This window comes from Hippoglossus stenolepis, chromosome 2 (genome assembly GCF_022539355.2).
Source record: "Hippoglossus stenolepis isolate QCI-W04-F060 chromosome 2, HSTE1.2, whole genome shotgun sequence".
Classification (NCBI taxonomy): domain Eukaryota; kingdom Metazoa; phylum Chordata; class Actinopteri; order Pleuronectiformes; family Pleuronectidae; genus Hippoglossus; species Hippoglossus stenolepis.
Genome location: NC_061484.1, coordinates 13,793,120 through 13,815,773, shown reverse-complemented (window position 1 = coordinate 13,815,773; position 22,654 = coordinate 13,793,120). Strand labels below are relative to the sequence as shown.

Below are 22,654 nucleotides of genomic sequence, written 5' to 3'. Positions count from 1 at the left end.
GTACTAGTATTTATGTTGATGTGCAGTTTTCAATTTGGATAGTCAAAGAAATTATTGGAATATTGGAATAATATGTTGTTTGTTTATTGGGGCCCCTTTTATTGGGGCCCCTTTTGCCTGTGTCCCCTTAAATCTCTTGAAACGCCCCTGCCCTGACGCACCGCAGAGTGAGAGCTCTCCTCCGCTGTAACTGCGCTCAGTGGACACTAGATGACAGTAGGTAGTCACTCTCCGGGCACAGTGCGTTACCAGGGCGCTGTTCACACACAGCGCACACACACCACACCTGCCTGAGCAGCAGCTGGGCACAGCTGGAATATCTCTGCCTCCTCTGCCTCTGCAGGTTTGGTGTGTGAGTGGTGATGACTCAGTGAAGCACAACAGCAAAGTGAGGCTGGCAGACCCTCCCCTGTAGTTTTCGCTGCTGATCCTCTGCCTCTGCAACTGGAAGAGACGAAGAGAAGAGAGGAGCTGCACTGTGCCGCTGGACCTGATGGAGAAGAAGCCAGCATCTTCTCATCAGTACGGTTCACTGGAGCGCACTGAATGGAGCAGAGACACCGGCAAACCAGGTGAACCAGCAAACCAACACTGCAGCATCTATTCACTCAGTTTAAAGTGACATTCTCTCTATATTTACAGTTAATGTTCCTATTGTGTCTCTGTGCCTGTATTTACCACATAATGATTGGTACAGGCAGTTACTGTCTTTGGGAAAGTGAAGAGTGAATTTATAGGGACCTCAATATGTTATTTTGTGACATATGGCACCACAATTTTTCCACTTCATAGTTTTGTCTTATATCACGTCTCACAGAAATGTTTAACATGACGTTAGTTCCTTTCAGGTTATTTTTAGTATTCTGGTTAATAGACCCAATCAATGTGTTTTTTCTAGTTTCATCACAGGCAGCTGCTCTGAAAATGTCAAGGATCCACAGGTGTCATCTCCAAGTGTGTGTGTGTACATATTAGCTGCACCTCACATGATGACTAATGACCCTCATGTGTGACTTGACATCATCTCAGCATGAGTAATTGACTATTTCTTTGCTCCTCACAGCTGTAATGTTTTTGTAAATTTGTAAATTTTCTCTGTTAATCATTCATTTATAAATCATCATTTATTTATAAAAAATAAAGGAAATGTCGACCACAATCTCATAAAGTCACATGTCCAGTTCAGATCTCCGTCAGAGAAAAGCAGTGTGAGCACATTGGAGAAAGTGGATTCAAACAATTAACAATTTCCCTGTGCTCTGCTGTTACTCTTTGTTTTCTGACTGTACCTGCTCATTATTGTGCCCTTTTGAGAAGCAGGGGCTGAAACACCGTTTATGATCAGTTCGGAGGGAAGTTTGCAAAGCTGTTCAAAGTCTAAGTTATGTTTTTAACTTGTGGAAGATTTCCCTCTTCCTCTATCCATCTCACCCCTTCCTCTTTTTGTTCTCTCCTCCTCCTCTCTTCTTCACTTCTGCCTCCTGGTCTCTAATCTGGCTGATGTGTCTGTCAGTGTGCTGCTCGACCTCATTAGGTGTAAATCACATTGAGCCATTGTAAGAAAAAGAGAGAGAGAGAGAGTCGGAGCTGAACCTGTAAGTTGAGCTCATGATGTAGCTCACATCTTCAGGGGCTTGGATTAAAAAAAAAGAGACGGAGGAGAGATGTTGGAGAAATGTGGGGTGAAGTGAGGAGATGGAAATTGTGAACTGCTAGAGAGTGGGGATGGGGACAAAGTGGAAAGGAGGGGACGTTTCATAGAGGTCTGCTGATGAGTCATAACTGCTCAGCAGCAGAATAACCTGTCCTGAAGAGCCTCTGCAGCCGAACACCATGTCTCCAACAATGCAAGGCTGCACCAAACATTGAACATTCTCTTTAGGATAACAAAAGAAAATGTGCACGGTCACGGTCGGTGAAGCTCGTCTGAGATACATGTGGTGAATGAGCAATTATAATGTGTGTGTGTGTGTGTGTGCCTGCTGGTAGTGGCTGTGGAGTTGTGTCAGCAGCAGATCCTGATTCACATATGAATGAATGTTATCGCTAGTAAATGGTCACCCTGCGATTTTAGTAAATTAGTAAATACAGTGTGTTTTTAGATTTTTCTAATTTGTATTTCCTCACACATTTTTGACTTTATAATTTTTAAATATCTGAGGAAGTTTATTATTATATAAAGTTATTTAAAATGTCCTACTTTAATACTCTTTAATAGACCTCTACTTAGTTAAGGTGTGTATGTGCTTTACTGGTACCCTACTGGTATCTCCCCAGCTCTCGTCCAGGAAGTGACAGTAACACAGAACAACTACAGTGATAAATGTAACCAGAATGACAGTAGAGCACATAACTCAGCTAAGGCCCAACAGCCTCTTTAAATCCAATTATGCTGCACCAAATGTCACAGATATCGGTCTCCCTAAATATGTCAGATCATCAAGATCCATAAATTATTCTCTGGGAAATCAGAAAAAAAAAAATGTATAAAAGAGAAAAAAAGAAGCCCTATCTCGTAATGTGAAAAAATCCTGGATGTTAAAATGTAATGGGTTCTTTACTGGCCCATACCACTTTCCTCCTCCATATTTCGTGGAAATCCATCCAGTATTTTTCGCATAATCCTGCCAATAACAAACAATTGTAGATGAAAGCAACATAATAATTCAAGAGCAGGCAGAGGTGCTTTCTGATTATAGATGTCGGGGTAAATTAAATATGAACTTTGATGTTCACCTCTAAAACAACTGCATTTAAAAAAGATCAATGTCTGATTTAGCTGCGTGCTTCTGCCTCTGATTTGATGTCCTTTCATATCTTGAAACGGGCTCATTAAAGAGCAGTTTGGAGCGAGTCCTCACACCACCGTAAACAGTGGCTGTAGACATGTAAAACAACGTACAATTCCATATACATTACTGTTATATATTATTTGTTTTCATGGTTGAGGAAGACGATTTGAATGATGGAGTTAAAGCAGAGAGGGGTTTGTAGTGTGACATGCACAGATTTCCACACAGTGTCACGTTTACCGTTACTGTTCACCAAGCCACCCTCTGTGCATGATATGACTTTTTAATTGCAGAGCTGCTGCGTGTGAAAGAGAATATTCCTCCAGGGACTCAGACCCCCGTCTCATTAGTCTGTGGAAATAATTAGGACCCTTTCTATGCACATGTAGCCCTGTATGCTGAGATGTTGTGATGGCAAGTTCAGTTTGTACTCTTAAAAAAAGTGACTCTTTGATAGTTGTTTTTTTTTGGGGCTCACGTGAAATATTTGTTTTTGTTAAATGTAAATCGGTTGTTCCACCATTTCCGTGCAATGCTGGAAGTAAAATGGCCTGAGTCAGGTTCTAGATGAAGAGACTCCTGAGGTCAAACCAAAATGCTCAATGACTAAAAGTGTGTTTTTAGGAGTCCGGCCACAACTAACAATGACTTTTTTATTTCTTGTTTTCTCTATCGCATCTTACAGCATAATATAGACATTGTTGCTTAATCTTTCTTTTTCCAGTTGACATTTCTTTGACAACTCGTCTTAGCTCGAGTTATGAAAGACATTTAGATCCTATTCTGTGTCAACGAATTACTGAACTGTGAACTTTATCTCAACAACAAAATAAGGCAAAGTAAAAAGGACTGCAGTGTGTGTCTGACAGGCATACTGGAGAGGTGATGGCTATTTCCTGGACTGACCCAGGGGTTTAGGCAAATAATCTCTTTTTCTGTGTGTGTGTGTGTGTGTGTGCGTTTGTGTGTGTTTGTGTGTGTGTGAGAGGCAGGCAGAGAGAGGGAGAGTCGTGCCAAACCTTGACACTTGGTAATTTAGCTGTGATGCTTTGCTTTGCTCCTCATCAAGCAGCAAATTCAAAGCACATCTGCTGCAGCTGTTGATTCTGTTTAAAATGCAGATTCAGTCATTGGATTATCTGTGCGTTTGTGGTGTTTTCCAGTCTGTTGAAGAGGGTTAAACGCCCTTTAATAGAGAAAAGAGTCTACGTATTCTCCAACGTTTGTGTCAACCATGTTGTATTTGTACGCCATTTTTTATGCCTCCGTGCCGGTGTTAGCCAGTGGCCGTCTGCACCATTCTTGTGAACCGGATATTTCAAGAACCCCTTGAGAGAATTTCTTCAAATTTGGTAGAAACGCTCAGTTGGACTCAAGCATGCATTAATTCGATTTTAGGCGCAAAAGATCAAAGGTCAAGGTCGCCGTGGCCTCATATATAGACTGAAACTGCACTGGTTGGTGTAGGCATACAACGCAGGGTGGTAATTCAAGTTTCTTTTATAATAAACTCTCTCTCTCTCTCTCTCTCTCTCTCTCTCTCTCTCTCTCTCTCTCTCTCTCTCCTTCAGAGGACGATGTAGTGTCCATGGCGGACTCTACCATCACCGTGGATGACATCGAGGGGGAGCTCTTTAAGATCGACAGGATCAGAGACGTCCTGGTCAGGAGGGAGTCAGAGCTCAGATACATGTGAGTGACTTAACAGCACTGCTTTCACTTGTGTGTCATTGGTGTATAAGTTGAAGTGAGGAAGCTAATAAATAATTTGTTGGGTGATAGCAACCCGTATTCCTGTGCGGCAGAGCAAAAGCTGAAAAGTTGTGCGTTGAATAGATTTTATCTGGAGGCTGTTTAAGGCAACTCCTTGATGAGTAGGATGAGAGATGAGAGTATACGTATTTTGTTTTTATACCTGAACCATCATATATTCCTAACTATAAACAATTGCCACAACACTTATCACAGCTTTACAGCTTTATTCACCAAATATATGAAACCTGCATTGAAAGAAAGAATAAAAACACAATTCTAAAGCTCGTCTGTGCTTTTGTTAAAATGTTAAAATGAGCACATTAACACAAAACAGGCGTGATGATTTTACAAATCACAATTTGTCTCATAGGACTTAACAAGCTGTGACATGCTCTGCCCTTAACCCTCAACAAGGGTTGAGGGTTAAGGGTTTTTACAGGAAAAAAACATGGAACCTTCAGAGAGAGCGACATGTGATGGATCCCTCTCCCAGGATGGACAGAAGTGCAAAAGATGCTGTGTGTCAACAAAACAGCATTTTTTACAACATTCATGAGAAGAGACAGTGCCTAACATAAATGGAGAGGTGTATCACGAGGATCACAAGTATTTATACAGAGAAAAACCGCTGACAGAGATGAAGGGGGTAGTAATTACAATTGTAATGATGGAGGTGTTGCCAATAATAGTAGTACAGTGGATCCACTTATAGTGATTGTGTTACCAAAATGATAGAGACACAGAGGGGAGGAGTAAATTACTGACAGAGCCGGTAAAAACTGTAAAACATAACTTTTTTACCGTCCAAACATAAATGAAAAGACCCAGAGTGATCACTGTAAGGAGATTACTTGATCTCTATAACCCAATAACAGCATTTGTAAAGGAACGATTCTGTCCCGAGCTTTTGATCCATAAAACGGTTGATCACTATATCTGGTTTCCACTCTATATGTAACTAGGCATATTGTATATCCAAGCAATCTAGTTGTGAGATAAAGTGTAAGATAAACAAACTTTGAAGACTGATACTTTAAAAACCCACAAACCAGCATCCTTCAGACTTTCCGTACCAAGACCAGTTCAAATCATTTTAGACTTATCCTCTATTCTCTCCCCCTCATTTCTTTTCGTCACACCCCACGCTGGCCCCCGTTGAAATTTCAATGGCTTTACCTTTGCTTCCACTAAGCGGCCTAATGCATGGATATTTATTCATCTGCTCCTCTGAAAGATGGGCAGTAACACTGCTCAGACGGCGGGGGGGGGGGGATGTGAGGGGCGTGCGTGGAGTAGCAAGCACGAGTCATGCAGATAAAGTGGTAGACTGAGAGATTGTCGGAGGAGGAGACGGAGATTAAGAGTGTTTTCTTCTGGTAAGTTTAAGTTAAGTATGTCATTAGTATTCCAGACCTCATGGCCGTTTCTCCACCTACATGCCTGCAGAGAGCGTCCTACATGACAGGTAGACGAGGCGCGGTGGCACGGCTTTCACTCCGCTGACAATGATGAATGTGTGTAATGTGCACAAGTCAGCGGGACCCTGTCCCCATGTGTCTGCAAAAAAGACTTTTGGCAGGTCACGTTAGGCGAGGAAGGCACTGAGGGTCTTCCTCGCCACCTTAGTGCCGGTAATGATCCTCTGACTTGAAGGGTCATTGAAAGAGAAAGCGCGTGATTCTGAGTGAAAGCTATCTGATTCTGAGTGCACCGCCGGGACTTCTGCTCGGCAAAGATCGTACATTCTCCAGTGTGAAACACTAGATCAATATCTTCTGTTTGAATTTCATTTTCCCGCCGATTAGAGTCGAGATTTCACTCCTGGTTGCCCTTTAAAGTAGAAAGTGAGTTAGCATGTGCCCCACTTACGTGTGTGTGTGTGTGTGTGTGTGTGTGTGTGTGTGTGTGTGTGTGTGTGTGTGTGTGTGTGTGTGTGTGTGTGTGTGTGTGTGTGTGTACCATCATCCATCATACTTGTGCAGGATGGACGACATTCAGCTGTGCAAGGAGATCACTCGACTGAAGAAGGAGCTGCACAAATTAGTGTCTGTACCAGGTAGGACTGTTTACCTCCCTGGATGTTGATGGTTGTTGTTAGTGGACTAAAGCAGATAAATAAACAAACAGATAAAATTGCTTCAATATTGGCCTTATATCTTCTCATCCAGCTCTCAGCAACAAGGCACATGATTGTCCTTCCAAGAATCAGTATATTGATGGATACATTTCCATATAATTACCTATTTGTTTATTTCCATATTGTTTGTTTGATTTCCCATTGTATTGGCACTCGAGCAGGTAAATTGGGACGAACAATAAAGACGCTCAGATGTCTTCTCCCTTTGTGCTGCAGATAATGACAAGTCCAAGGAGGACCGGCAGAAGGAGGACGAACTCCTGCAGCAGTTACACAAGCTGGTGGAGACGAGAGATTACCTGGTGGACGACGTGGAGTTCGAACGACTCAGGTGTGCTTCGGCTTTTGCGTTTTTTATTTTACAGCTTACAGCTCGGCTGAGTGTCGCTATAGGTTGTCGATGAATAATTCAAAATGAAAAAAAAAAACACTATTGCTCACACAAAGCCACTGGTGACAAGAGATGCAGTGCACACAGAGCAGCTTTGCAGTGTCAGGGCATCGACACTTATTTTTAATGCCCAGGTGCACACCACTTTATTTTCTCTTTTATATATCGTGAAATCAGATCATCCTTCATTAACACTCTTATAACTTGTGATACTAATACTGACAAAGTTGTATCTCAGTTCACTATCATCCATATTCACATTTGCACAAAGCCGCTCCACTGAGCCCCATTAAAACAAGGGGACGTTTCCCGAGGCCCGAGCGCTGACAGAGGCTGAAATGCAGAGCGCGCAGCAGAGAGCCATTTCAATTACAGATGTGTCAGTGAGCGCTGGGGGAGGAGCTGCCATTGGTTAAGAAAAAGGCTGTTGGTGATTATTATTGAAATTAACATTTTACCCCAAACCAGGGGGCAGATCCAGGAATGTGTTTCACTTTCTTTCACATTGTGAGATACGGCATTTATTTAACAATTTCCTTGATTTCTCAGAAAGGAATTCATGGAACTGATATTCACAAGTGTTTGTAATTTGGTGTAGATCTAAATAAAAATCTAGATCTAGTGAATTTGAATGGTTTCATAAGGGGACTGTTGGTGGAGTGCCATTCTAGTTTTATCTATTTTATTTCTCTGTTTTTTAATTTGCAGGATTACGCAGAAACTACTCAACAGATTTCTATGACTATATCTAAGATGTCTTTTATTTTAAGGTGGGCTTGCTTTAGGTTGATCCTGTCTTATGGAGGACGCCAGCTGCTCTCTCAGTTTTTAGATGTTTTGTCCCTCACTCAAATAGAACTCAAACCTCTGTAATCAACTTAGAGCGCGTCCATTTTTGTTGTTGGTGTTGATCCAGATGCAGCGTACACATCCTCACAGGTCCTTTAGCTGAACACTTGTCACTTGCCTAATCTAATGTGATGGTGGACGAACCACATGGTTCCTGGGGTAAGTTTTATGTGGTTTAATCTTCTCTCCACTCCAGTTCTCATGACAGTATCATACATGGTTAGACTGTGTGAACGACTGGCAGCTGACAACCCGCTGTGAAAGCGCTGAAGGGCTGCCGGGAAGGTGAGAGGCAGGAAGCAGGAGATCAACAGTGTGGTAACGGATCGCTGGGAGAAGGGGATGTGACGGCGCTCACAGCCATGTTATCCGTGTTCGAATATAGACATCACTCTTTTGTTATTTACCTCTTTTATTTTAAGACAGCCCGTCCTCGACAACATTCAACTTTCTGCAGGTTCTATGTCACAGTTTTCAAAACACGTCAGTCTATATACAACAAGCATGCTGTTAAAGAATAAATAGTATAACAGATATCAATATAGAGTGTGTCTCTGTATAGCCCTGCTCGAAGCACCACACAGTCCTATAATCCACCTGTTCTATTATACACCTGTTCTCTGCAGAGACAAAAAGTGACTGACAGATGCAATGAATTAAAAATGTCAGATCAATAAGGCAGATCTTTTTTTACCTGTATCTGAGAGGGTGTTTCATCTCTCTACTAAAAATGTAGCTTCTCGTATACAGAGAGAAAGTGTGAATTAAAAGCACCTCAGACGCCTTTGGAGAGATTTTTGAAATGTTCAGACATACTTGTGGAACAAAGGACGGGTCTGGAGAGTTTGAAGTATAGAGATCAACTTTGACTTTTACATTCGTATATTCAGACATAAGAGGTCTCCGGAGTTTGCCTTTCACACATCCTCCGCTCAGACGCGTTCACAACAACACAGAGATCTCCGGAGCGTTCAGGTGAGTGGTGGAGCAGCAGGCAGAGGCAGGACGTAAATATTCATTCTGCTGCAGAGATCACGTGATTTTGTTTACAGCAAATCGACACCAGTGTCGGCCCAGTTGCTCATGGTGAATCCTGCAGAGGATCTCCTGCTGTGCTCTCACATGGGCCCATTCAGACGTTCTCCGGACGCCCACCACGTTGTATTTTTGCAACAGAAGACTTTGAACTATAGAATCTCAGATCTTTTCTATTCATGTATTTTCATTCACTTTATGTCTCTTTTTTATTTCTACAGGGAGAAAGAAGAAGATAAAGAAATGGCTGATTTTCTGAATTCCAAATTCCCAAGAAATTTAATGAAGAAAGGTATTTAAGTATAAAGCGACTTGCAACTTTGTGGTTCGTCAAAGTATTGACAAGTAAAAGCAAGTTTTAGAAACTTTTAGAAATATTCAGTGACAAATGTTTCTCCTCCTCGGAGCCTGCATTTGTTTGAGCGTGTTCGTGAATTATATTGTCTCTTGTCACCCACCTAACATACCACATCATTTTATCTTCTGTGTGATTTCTGCAGGTGTACCAACCAGACGGGTGCCGTCCAGGGCTCAGCAGAGCTCCTCCCCCTTCACCAAGACCGGCCTCACCCTGCTGAAGGAGTGCTGTGGCTTCACCTGCTCCATCATGTAGACTGCAGAGCCAAAAGGGAGAACCCCCAAAATGCCTAATGCACAAGAGTCAATATTTCCAGTTTCAGCTTTTCAGTCCAAGAAAGACTTAGAAACATGGACGGAGCGGTGCAACAGTTTCCCAGAGGGAGAGAATAGGGTGATGCAAAGTTGATGTGGTTTTAATCCCAGGACCCAAGTTTGTCATGTGTTTTTCTGTGTATCTCTTTTACTAGATGTTATTTCATAATGTTGTTTTCATTCTCTCTCGCTGCGCTCCTTCCCATTCCAGTTTTACGGTCTTACTCTTGTTAATCATCACTGCTCAGCCAACTTCTCCTGATCGATTGTTTCCATAAGGAGCAACCTACTGCACCATAATGTATAATTAAGTTCAACATGTTTAATATATATATAGCCTACTTAACACTTGGATTCACAACACACCCACAAATTCTATATTTAAAGACGTAACGGAGCAATTACTGTCATCTCTCATTAAAAAGTAACTGTTTTGCATGAGTCAACAGGGCAGTCTAGACACACGGCCGGAACATTATAATTAGCATGACGGAGATAACACTAATGAAACTGACATTAATCTGAAGCACTGTTAAAATTAACTTACCTGTTACTTGACTCCATCTGAATGGGTTTGACCTTTCAAAAACTTCTTTTCTCACTAACCGTCACAGCAACTTTTTGACAAGACCAACCCTTCCTGTTTCAGTATGAGTACTAAGGCTGAGGCTGAGGGGGCAAGCAATATTGACAGCAGGGGGAGGGGGGGATAGTGATTGCTGTGTTTTTTTGGGGACACATACAGTATAAAACATACAAGGCATACACAGTATCAGCTTTCTGCAGGCACTGGTCAGGTGCATTCATAAAGAGACGATCACCATAATCCAGTAATGGTGTTTACAAAGGTGTAAATGTAACAGGCACATTTGTTCCAAAAAAAGAAACCTAATTTGAGTTTCAACCCCAGAATTATTGGAATGACTCATTCTGATCTATAATAATACTTTATAAAACCTAAAAACATATAAGTTGTGACCGTTTCAAATCCCTTGATCAGTTTAAATCTCCAGAGGATTTGATGCATATGTTGATGTACATTTGTCGCCATTTGAAAATTGCTTGGATTTGGATTTGTCAGCATTTAACACCAATTTAAGTTGACTTACATGGGACTGAAAAACATAAAATGCAGATTCCAGGACTTCCAGGCAAGTATTTGTTCTATGAAATATAAAATACATACATACATATATATATGTATATAAAAGGTGTCATATGCATCACTGAGTCACAGTTGACAGTGTTTTGATTTGGTGCTTCGCGTTTCATATAAACCTTCTGGCTAAGGGCAAAACTTTCACTGCACATACACATCGAACATCATAAATTTGTTTCGAGGCCAAATTCTGTGTTTACTGAAATGGGTATATACCTTTAGAGGTCTGTAGTAGAGTATCTCTAAGCCAGTGGCTCATACACCCAAGACATGGGGCAAAGGGATGTTGTGGCCAATCACACTACAGAGCACATCTCTGTGTTGCCAAGAAGAACAGTCTCCATAGCAACCATATGTACCCCATATTTACAATGAGACAATGAGAGGGGTTGGGTGGATCGGAAAGCGACGGGACTCTATAGGTGTGACATAAATGAATACTTGAGTCCTGTCGTGGTTACCTAATTAAAAGCATATATAGGGACAGAGTAATATTACTGTTGTCATTTAGGTGATGTTCATATTTTGGATTCACCAGAGGGAGAATGTTGCGCTCTCAGGATTTTAAAATTTTAACTGTAATTGAGCCTCTGAATGCCTTTCTCACGCTTTTAGGTTAACTTACAACAGCTTGGAGATGAAGTGAACACAAGGCGATAGATTTATGAATGGATGGATAGATGGAGAGATCTTTTCACCATTTTTCTTTCCGTTCCCTTCATGATTTACTCCAAACTCGTCCTTGGCATAGATACGTGGATTCAGCTATCTCTCTCAATCTACACATCTTTTGATATTCGGTCTCAACGTTGTCACAGAGGCTCTGGGTCACATATCGCCCAGCAACCATGATGTCTGGTGCTGTCAGGCAGAGGAATGAGATGTGTGCCAGTAATGTTGAAATACTGTATGTAACTTATGAACAAACTGTTGCTGTATCAGGATAATGTTGTTTCTTGTTCATTTGTGTGTATATTTAACACAATATATATATATATATATTTAAAATAAGATTGACACTTTAATGAGGAAATTTGTTTCAAAAATGTTCTCGGTGATGACAGTGGAAACCATTTGTATTAAGTTCTGATAGAGACACTAGTGGTTAGCTATAAATTCACAAATTCCATCCCTTCAGGCAAAATATTCAGTTCATACAGAAATACATTTTCATTTCCCTATTGTTCCAGTACCATTGAGCTGCACAATGAATAAATGCAGCTCTTTGCCCTAAAGACAATCCTCATCTGATCACTAATTCTTTCTTGTTTCGAGACTTTGAGTGTGTGATTTATTTCTGTTCTTCAGTTTTCACTTTTAGACATAAAACCAGCTGTTCACGGCAGCTGGAGGCCGTGTTACACCCCCTCACTGCGATGTGCGAGTCAGGATTCAAGGATTTTCTGTGAACAAATGCTCAGAGATGTGGAAGAGACTGAGGAGAGAGACCGTGCCGCAGGAGAGGGAGTCAGGGGAGAAAAAAACCATAGACGAAGAGAGGTTGAAGTGGCCAAAAGCAGGGGAGAAGAGAGGATGCGAGTGGGAGGGCATGGAGCTGGGGGCGGGGGGGTGTAATCTTCAGTGTGAGTCATCCATAGTGGAAACACTGAGTTTCCACAAGGGCAGGTCTCAGTGAACACCACGTGAAAAGGCCAGGGCTGTCATTCAAACTCCATAATCCTGCACACCTGCACAGATCTCTGGGTACGAAGGGGAGAGGGTGTAATGCATTTGTGTATGTGTGTGACAAATAAATGAGAATGAAAAGAATGTGTGCGTGCAGTATGTTTACCTGTGCATGCAGTGGAACGTGAGGGTGATAACCAGAGGACCTGTCGCCGTCACTGCTTTGTTACTATGGTTACAGTGATTTGATGGTACACTCTCGCGGCTGGTGGTGATGTAGAAAAGAGGCTGAGTTAAGGACATGTTTTTATAATGATCAGGGTTTTTAAATGTTCTCAACTAAAGCTGTAAATAGGGCTGTGCGATATGGAAAAAAAATCTAAAAACAAGTTTGGATGCAAATAAAAGCAATTTTACTAACGAAAGTCAATGGAAAACATAATTATTATTATTAATCTGGCGTGGAAACAATTAGGATAACTATTACCATTTAAATTTAAATTATACTACATATCGTCCATATTCAGTCAAACATATCAACCACGCAAAAATACTTTTCTGAACTTGAATCTCAAAGCATTGTCAGATGTGTTCTGAAAGGTTTCTATAAAAAAGTACTGGCTGCACAAATAAGAGAAAAAGACAGAATATAGGTCTTTTTAGAGATGAATTGGAGGCTCAGTAGGCGTCAATGGTCTGGGGGGGTGTTTCTTTTTATGTGTGATGTTGAATTGGTTTGACATTCCACTGTCAGTGTTTGGGCAGCAGGATGTAAGTTAAAAAAGAATCCTTTGGTCAAAGTTGCATACCGCAAAAACATCTGCTCAGTCTGCTGAATGATCCCTGAAGAAGACGCTGTCTGAATCCAGATTTAACTCTGCCCTCCCAAACTGTATTTCTATTTAATCTGATATTGATTGAAACGCTCGGGTTTTTTGTGTTTGACTTTGGAAGGACGCAGAAAAGTGAGACTGAAAAAGGGCATCTCGGAAAAAATCTTTCTCACTCAACTCATTGCCATGGATACTGAAAGTACAGAATGCACTGAAACAAAAAAATGCAATAATGCATAACTACTGTTGTTATACATTTATTCCCCACTCACAAGGAGACATGTTTTTTTGTATTTCATCCACTGTTACTGTTTCATAACTACTTCTAACTCTCATTTCCAACGGTAGAGCAATAGGGACATTTATCCTATTGTTGAAATGTTGCGTCATGTTGTCTCTTTGATCCACTTTGTCAATGTCTGCTGATCAATAGCTTATTTTTAGCCGAAGTGCAATGAAAAACAGGGGAAATACTTGAAGGCCCCTGGATTTCATTAAAATATACTTTCATTTAAAATATATCGCATGTGTCAAGGCGTTCAGGTAACAGTTTGTAACTTTTACTGAGGGTCCTCAAACCTCTCTGGAAGGAATAGCTTAGAAAGTGCAAAGAATTGTCTAAACACATTTATCAATAATAAATATTTAATATACTTTGGGTTTGTTCCCTCTCTCCCTTCTTCTAATTTAAAAAGAAGATTAGAAAATGGGTGTCATGTGTCAATTGTATTAAGAAATCTATCTATAATGAATGTATTTATGTGCTAAAGTACACAGTTGCAGAACTGTACAATTCCTTATTTTTCTTCAAATGTCATTTTAAGATAGTGACTATATTGGACTCCATTTGTGATTATTGATCATTCTGTTTCTGTACTTTACAAATCAGCTTTAAATTGTAATAAATGTTATCCTGCAATAGCCACTGATTATGTCTCTTGACTTCACCTTATATCCTCAATCAAAAGGGCAGGATTTACAACATCTGCAACCTATAATCTGGTTTGTTACAGTAAAGAGTTGGAAGTGACTCAAATAAATACAACGTACACAGTGTATATTATATGAAAAATGATGATGCTGCACAACGGGAGAACAGAGCTACAGAAATATGTCCAAAGGCAGAGACATGCCTTCAAACTACAGCAAAAGAGTGGAGGGGATGTCTTCTGGAGGAGTGTCAGATAGCTGCGAAGAGTTTTTATTCTTTGAAGGGCAGCCTGTTCCAATGCTCTCATTAGAAAAGTTTTTTGATCCTATGGCAGAACCAGGACTGTGTGTGTCCTAGATACTTAAAAGTCCACGGACATGTCAGCACTGACAGTGCCAGCTGCTGGTGTGTAGGCAGCTGCAGCCTGTTATCCTGCTATTCTTTCATGTGCATGACCAAAGCGATGATTTACACTGTTCAGTCACAGGATTTATAAAGTGAATGATGATTATGATGACATAGATTTTTATTTTTTTATTACACTACCTCTGTCAGTCTCTGTCACATTTTTGTCTATTTCTGACTTTTTGTCAGGTGTCATGTCTCCTCAGTGCAGGGTTTCTAAATGACAGCAACACTGAACATCAGAGTCGCCTGTAATGAGAGCGTGGGCCGAAGCCTTCGAGCGACTAGATTTGACACCCGCAACAACGAGGGTTCCCGGAGTCCAAGGACGGCACGTGCATGTGATTTCTTTGAAAGAGAGAAATGGCAGAAAAGACATGACAAGGATGAGTTCAAGATCACGCGCACGTATTCAAACATCTATTCAACATCCACGTTTGTCTCAGTGACGGTTTTTAAGACAAAGTTAACCTCTTAGTGAGAAATATAATAATGTGTAGGCATTGGAGCCAATGGCAGCTAACTCACTGCATTGATAGTCATAGAGTAACCTTAAGTTAGTTGGGTCTATCAGACATATAGTTTTGATTTAAAGGACATAGCATCATTTACCGTTGGTCCGGGGTCTAATGAAATGTCTGTAACATACTTTGGTCAAATACAGATCATTAAACAGCACCTTACTAAACAGCCAAGAGTGACTGTTTGAGCCTGTCCTTTAAATGCTAGACCACCCCCCCTCCCCCAGATTTTAACGATATAATTACATATTTTATATGATATAAAATCAAATATGCATCCATAGTATTCCCTGTTGCCTGGTTTTAATTTCAACATAATTAATGTCCCCTCCCACTACAAGCAACAGACAGACGAGAAAGAGAGGGGGGGGGCTATGAACCATCATTCGACCGATCAACGGTACAACAAAGCAACAATATGACCTATATAATCTAGGGCTACCAATTCAACAGCCGGGTGAGCCGCTGGCTGGCGCTCGTCTTACTGTAACCTGTAACCGGACTACAACCCGGAGCTGAACGCTTCCAGCTGAAGACTAGCAGCCTCAACGAGCTGTCCCATTATCCCCCACACGTAGCGAACATGAGTCTTCTGCTGTGTGGCTGCAGCTCACGGAGGCGGTCGCGGCGCAGCCTCAGTCCCAGTCAGACAATGCCATGGGAATGGACCAGCGGGAAATGTCGCCGAACAGCCAGGCCGTGCGGGCGCCCACCGCTGCCCAACCAGGGCGGGGGGCCAAGACCATGGAGAGTTTGTTACGACACAGGCAACATCGCCACATGACGTTGACTTGAAACTATAACAATTAAGTTTGGGAGACAGCCATACATTAACTGCACTAACAAGTGAATTTGCATGCTATGTCCTTAATGTACAAAACATTCAAGCTTGATTTTCAGTTTTCCCACAAAACTCCTGCTTCATACCCCAAAACACAAATTTGCATAATATCATGACGTGTGTATGACATGACTGTGACATATAAAATTGTGTATTCTTTGCACCTCTAGAGGGTCACAGGTTGAAGTCCACACACACACACAACCTGGTTTGTAAGGTTCATATTTGTAAAGGTCATATAAAGCATGAAGAGGGTCGTAACAGTCAAGTAATCTCACATGTGTTAACATTGATTCCATCTATATTTTTCAATAATAATAATAATGATAACAATAACTTGAATTTATAAATAGTCTTTCAAGAGGCCCAAGGATACTTTACATGTATCACTAGGGACGATATTTTTCAAGAATTTGACCAGATCCCTGAATTTAGAGACCATCTAATGTGGTCTCCTTACATTTGTACAGCTATCTTAGTGAGGACACTCATAGGCATAATGCATTCCCTAGCCCCTTACCCTAACCCTAACCATCCAAACTAAATACCTAACCCTAACCCTAACCCTAATTCTAACCCTAACCCTAAAACCAGGTCTTAACCCCCAAACAGTCCATTAAAGGGGGGTCACAAAGTGAGGACCGGCAAAAAGGTCCTCACTCTCCCAAAATGTCCTCACTCCGTAGGTTGTAGACTCATACTGGTCCTCACAAAGACAGCTGTACAAGAACACACACACGCACACGCACACACTTAATACGTTTACCATACGTGGCACTGTGTCACATCTCTGTGGAGACTTTTGTGAACTTCTCACACATTATCAATGTAAAAGACCTCTATCTCCCTCTTGGGGTCAAACAGAGTAAGTGCAAGTCAAAAAGAAAAAGAGCTGCTCGTGCTTCTCCGCCAAGTTGAGTTACACGTCAGTGGTGAACCTGTACTGGTGCGTGGACGTGTGCAGTGCGCGTCAGGCGGTTCCCGGATGCACCAAACAGAAACATGGAGCGGGTGGTGGTGGAGGTGCCGATCGACAACGGTGAGATACATTATTACCACCTCCACGCTGCTCTGCCACTTTTTATTAACATCTCCTGACAGACATGTGGTGCTTCAGTCCATCCGTGCACTGAACGCCCCTTCCTCCTCCTCCTCCTCCTCCTCTGACGCATGTGGATTGGGGACGAGCTGCAGCCCGTGTGGGGCGATCGCAGGGTTATTTGTCCAGTTTGCGTGTTTGAATGCTTGTAGCTCCCTGCACTTGTTCACAGACAGCACAGCAGAGAGCGAGAGAGAGCGAGAGAGAGAAAGAGAGAAAGAGAAAGAGAGAGAGAGCTGCTTTCATGTGTCACACACCAGTTCTGCAGCTGAGCTCACACACTGCTGACCCCACTCACACCTCTGCACCAAAACACAGATGTTTCCCCCAGACACACAGTCAGAACATGCAAGGAGAAGAGTGATAGTAGAATAATCCACTGTTGTACAATATGGTTCTTTCATATTTTGAAAAGTTAACTATGTTTTTTTTTCTTTCCTTAAAATTCCCTGTGAATTTGTGTGTATTTGTAACACGGGGTCAAGTTATACTTGTTTTTCTTATTTCAGTGAAATTATTTTGGTCCAACACTACTTCACACCCCTGATATCCCCCAGACTTTGTATCCATGTTTACAAATAATTCTATTTTATTCAAAGAATCAATAATAGGAACAATTATAAATACATCTGATGGAATCGTTTCATTTCATGTAGGTCAGAGGTCAGGGCAAATCTGAGCCAGGCCCTCTGTGTGAGAAATATAACCTGGCTCACTCCTAAAGGTTTATGTCCACGTTGTATCTATTGTATTGTATTCTAATCTTTACTATTCTGTTCTAATACCAACTTTAGGTTTTTCCCTCGCCGGCCCTTCCACAACCCCACGAAAGCGTCAGGTGCGTTTTTCGGCACGGCATGACATCATCCTCCTGCGGGAGGTCATCGCCCAGAACCCCTTTGCCTCAAAAGAACCCGGTTAGTCTCTTGGACAATATCCATCCGTCCACCTGGACAAAATGTGGTTACATTTAAATATTTCTAGAAGAGCCTTTGCTATCTACCTACAACGGCCCCTACTTTTACCACAAAATAAACTGTACAGATTCTATTTTTAAACTGCTGTTTTGTAAAGACACTAGAAATCACACAGCCAGGTCTGTTTATTCATGAGCTCCTTGGATGAAATGTTGATGGCCTACTACATATGCCGTGTATTCAGATTTGATGAAGTCGTTCATCTTTTCCAGGAAGGATCTGGGCCCGTGTGGGGGAAATTATCACCGGTGTCCTTCAAGATGAAAACTTTGAGGTGGACGCCAGGAGGTGTCGGGAGAGGACCATGCTGCTGCTAGACTACTACAAGAAGCAGGATTTCCCCAGCCTGCGCAGGTTGATACAGGCAACAGGAGCCATATTTCATCCAACAATCCATCCATACATCCATCCATTTATCCATCCATCCATATATCCATACATTTATCCATCCATACATTTATCCATCCATCCTTCCTGAGGTAACAATGGCCCTGAACAGGTTGTGTGGTGCAGTAGATGTGTGCTGGCCCCAAAGTCAAGTCAAGGTTAACGTGTGTATATTTGTGTGTGTGTGTGTTCGGTTCACTCAGGTTTGGAACAGAGAGGCTGTATGCCCAGAAGGAGGATCTGCTCCATGAGGTTTTGGAGCTGGAGGCTGAGAAGGGGCTGCACACCAGTGGCCACGAAACAAAGTACCAGGTGGGTGTCAGTGGTGTTGTGTCATCAGAGAGGAGAAATCACTGACTGTTGTATCATCCGGATGTTTCCAACCTTTTGAGCTGGTGAGGTTTAAAATGAACACGTGTCCATTTTCAGTCGATTGTCTGAGTTTCAAGCAGCTCTGTTGTGATTCTTTCTTTCAAAATCTCTCAGATTGTTTCATCAAAAATATTTGTTAGAGGCCTGAAGAAGCAAAATGATCCATATTTTCACAAGAAGAAAATTATTTTTAGAGGAAAGGCAAAAAACTTATTAGTAAAACTGACACAAAGTCTTTGTGTCAGTAAATCACAAGTAAACTGAGATTAAAAATGTATCTGCTGCTTATCCAACCCTCTTGTTGTAACTACTCTTACTATTTATATTACTACACAAATGTCTGCTGTTCCTGTAACTGTTGCTGCTGCTTTTCATTATCCTCATTTCATTATCATAGCAGTGCTTCTGTCCTTATCTCTCCCAGGATGATGAGATGAGGAAGCAAGCCATTGAAGAATTAACTCTCCCCGAGCCGGACAAACCCAACATCCACATCGCACAGTCACCCGCTGCAGGTAAGAGAAGAGTCACTAGAAACACTGGAGAAGTAAAGATACCAGTTAAAAGAAGAATGTGTTCATTATCGCCTCCAGTGTCATTCCTTCTCAATCATAAACTGTATATAAAGATGGACGATGTGTGTCCACTTCCTTCCACTGTCAAGAAATTAAGCAAAAATATTCAGGATATGAATGTTGTCATCTTGCGCATTTGGAGCCAGAGTCTGCGCTGTAGTGATTGGCAGGAGGCTGTTAACACTGAATTTTAATTGGAATTCACATCCTGTCATCTTTCTGCAGAAACTGTAATTGAAGAAGTGGGTGATTTCCACTCATCATATGAAATGAATGAGTCAATCAGCTAATCAATAGATGAGTAAGTGCACTGTCACCTCTGAACCAGATCATTATCGAGAAGAAATCCCTGATCTGTCAGCGGCGCCCACGGCCAAGCGCCCGTGCCAGTGCTGCTGCCAGACCTACTCTGAGATCCTCAGCTTCCTGGAGAAACGCTCAGAGGCGGAGCAACGCCTGCGAGAGGAGGAGGTCGCCCTTCGTCGGGAGGAACTCGAGATTCAGAGAAGTACTTTCTTTTATAAGCCTGCGTCATGTGATTTTAGTTAGAGTAGAGCACATACATCTGCCGAGGCCCAACAGTCCCCTTATATTCAATCAAGATCCACCAAATTTCACACACTCATAGAAATAACATCCGTAATGTGCCCCATTTTAATTACCCATGAATTATTCAATGAAAATGGTGAAAATATTTGAAATTTCGAATCTCGCAATGTTAAAGAAAGTGAGAAACATTCCTGGACGTGTAATGTATTTTTTTCCTGACCAATACCACGTTGTCGCAACAAATCTGTTCAGTTGTCTTTGTGTAAAAACAACGATACAAGCCAACCAACAAATAAACAGACAGGGGTGAAACATAAATTTGTTTGGAGTCGGGGTGTATTTGTCTAACTTTATCTATCTTGCAATGTGAATTTTACTTCGTTTTAGAGTCATAGTTAAAAAAATACTTTGAAGGATGCTTTTTAGTTTTTTACAAAGTTCTAACTAAGTTTGAATCAGCCTTTTGAATTTCCTTTTCATTTCGAATACTTGAAACGGGGTAGGAAGTTAAAGAAAGTTTAAGAAAAGGAACCATTCCATTACAAGAAGGAGCACATCACATGTAGCCAGGTCATTAGTTAAAATACTTTAATAGTTAAAATTAGTTAAAATATTTTAACTAATGTAACTTAAAATAATATGAATAATAACTTGAATTTATATAGCCTTTCAAGAGACCCAAGGACACTTTACATGTGTCACAAGGGACAAAAAGAAAAGAACCAACACAAACAGGACAGAAATAAACTGAGCACTAATGGCAAACTTGCTGTTCACAGAAAAAACGAGTGGCTGAAAACTGATCTCAAAAAGAGGGTGGGGGAGGTATAGGTGCTGACATCATTCTCAAGGGGGAATTCCAAAATGTAATTTCCCTGTTTTTTAATCCTCAGGTAAGATCGCTCTGGAGAGGGAACGTCTGGGAGCCGAGAGAAAAGAGAGGGAACGGAGATTTGAGCTGGAGAGCCAAGAGAGGCAGGTCATCCTGGACCTGTTAAAAGAGAAGGTGCTGAAACGCTGACAGAGAGGAGCGAACCTGCATCATAGAAGTCAGCATGACAACGTTGACTGCTAAAGGAAGCAGGAAATGAAAAAAGTGATAATAGAGACAAAAGTGCATTGAGATTTCAAATGAAGGACAGTGATGTGGGATGTGCCATCGCCTTTGTTGGTCTCTACTGCCAAGCAAGAAAGCAATGTGAGTGTGTGGAGGTACATACGGTTTGTGTGTATGGTGCTCAGAGAACCAAAAAAGACAGGATTGCTCACAGCGTCTGCATCAATATTTCAGCTGCACAGAAGCTGATCCATATACAGTAGATCCCAATAGAAACCCCCAGTCTTACTCCTCGGGACACAGTCTGCATGAGGATTTGTCATCTGAGAAATTGAAAGCAGGAAAGGTTGTGGTGTCTTGGCTGTGGTGAACACCGCACTGGAGGATTACCACATACCAGGATGGCTGCTTGCAGAAAAAGTGGATTAGCAGCTTTTCCTGTGTGACCAACAGCAATGTGTTTTCGTGAGTCCCATTGACAGTGTACGGAACATCGTTATTTCTGGTGACAGGATGGAAAAAATTTAAGTTACAGTAGAAAAGCTGTATAATTAAACAATTAACATTATAGATGTGTTGCAGCCCAAGCTTCTGCAAACTTGTAGCATTTACCATATCAATGATTGTAAACATGCTTTGTTGAGCCACTCCTTTTATTAGAAGTAAACTTTATTTTACTGACTGTAAATACACTGCACATGGAGTAATATGCACTTTTGTACTGCTGAAGCTCACACTAAAACGGGCCGTGACATGTGTGCCCATATTATATTGATATACAGACACTGTATACTCTTTTTAATGAAAGTAGATTTATAGCTATAATGTCACATCTTAGGTGTGTCAATTTATTTTGCTACAAGATTTGATGTCAGCATCTTGTTTAATTTGCCATATATAAATACAGTTAACTGGCATTGGCTAATGTTGCAGTAGGGCCTATTACGTAAACACGTTCTCATTGACGAGAGCACTTTTATTTACATGTTCCACTGATCCACATGTTGTTTTTTCTGGTTATGAGTTCTTAAAAATATGTTTTTTATCACACAACATTCTCTGCTGTGATCTTCAGTATATTGTTCTATTTTAATGTTTTAAATATAAATGCTTAATTTGAGCCTCCCAAATTATTATATATAAAAAATAGCTATGAGATAAACAAAAAAACTAAAATGAAAGAATGCTATTGAAACTTGTTAACCTAATAAAGCCAGTTCCTTTATGAAACAGTGACTATTTCATTACAGATTATGATTTAAAATCTGTCGAGGTGCACAACTGAAGACATGTCCCTAACATCCGCTGTCGGTCACTAACATCTGATGACATCACTGATGGCAGGCATTATTTAGTGCAGTAGAACATACATTGTTATTTTTGTCCTATGTTCTAAAGTGGGACAGTGTTTAGTTTAAAAAGGCATATAGAGGTATTGATGTCTGATCTACTGAGCAGCCACATGACTTTCATAGTGCTGCCATACAAGCCAGCAGCCAGTCAGATTTACCTTTGGCCTCAGCGTGCCCTCAAGTTCGGCCTGTATCGTTGATTACAAGGCCAAAACACTTGATGACGCTAAGGTGCACAACTGAAGTTATGTCCTTAACATCCGCTAACACCTGCTAACATCTACTGGTAGTTGGCAATCTAAATCGTGCAGAAGACCTTCAAACGTTCACGATATATTC

General features: G+C 41.3%; 2 protein-coding genes across 2 annotated transcripts; both read left to right on the top strand.

The window, feature by feature from the left end:
- The first annotated feature begins 232 nt into the window (after positions 1-232).
- Positions 233-12,560, top strand: LOC118121983 (bMERB domain-containing protein 1). Its single transcript, XM_035178354.2, has 6 exons — positions 233-572; positions 4,364-4,484; positions 6,530-6,603; positions 6,901-7,015; positions 9,181-9,251; positions 9,460-12,560. Exons 1-6 carry the CDS (start codon positions 494-496, stop codon positions 9,570-9,572), a joined length of 573 nt encoding a protein of 190 aa, XP_035034245.2. The 5' UTR covers positions 233-493; the 3' UTR covers positions 9,573-12,560.
- Positions 12,561-16,871: 4,311 nt separating this feature from the next.
- si:dkey-45d16.4 lies at positions 16,872-22,193 on the top strand. Its single transcript, XM_035166850.1, has 7 exons — positions 16,872-16,986; positions 17,841-17,963; positions 18,236-18,377; positions 18,614-18,722; positions 19,207-19,297; positions 19,686-19,865; positions 20,800-22,193. The coding sequence occupies exons 1-7, from the start codon at positions 16,950-16,952 to the stop codon at positions 20,925-20,927; spliced, it is 810 nt and encodes a 269-aa protein (XP_035022741.1). The 5' UTR covers positions 16,872-16,949; the 3' UTR covers positions 20,928-22,193.
- The last annotated feature ends 461 nt before the right edge of the window (positions 22,194-22,654 follow it).

Bases quoted from the DNA above. Each gene is read 5' to 3' on its own strand.
- LOC118121983 (XM_035178354.2), top strand. From the start codon at position 494: ATGGAGAAGAAGCCAGCATCTTCTCATCAGTACGGTTCACTGGAGCGC. The intron at 4,485-6,529 runs GTGAGTGACTTA...ATACTTGTGCAG, and splicing joins GAGTCAGAGCTCAGATACAT to GATGGACGACATTCAGCTGT. The intron at 7,016-9,180 runs GTGTGCTTCGGC...TTATTTCTACAG, and splicing joins GTGGAGTTCGAACGACTCAG to GGAGAAAGAAGAAGATAAAG.
- si:dkey-45d16.4 (XM_035166850.1), top strand. From the start codon at position 16,950: ATGGAGCGGGTGGTGGTGGAGGTGCCGATCGACAACG. The intron at 17,964-18,235 runs GTTAGTCTCTTG...CATCTTTTCCAG, and splicing joins CTTTGCCTCAAAAGAACCCG to GAAGGATCTGGGCCCGTGTG. The intron at 18,378-18,613 runs GTTGATACAGGC...CGGTTCACTCAG, and splicing joins GATTTCCCCAGCCTGCGCAG to GTTTGGAACAGAGAGGCTGT.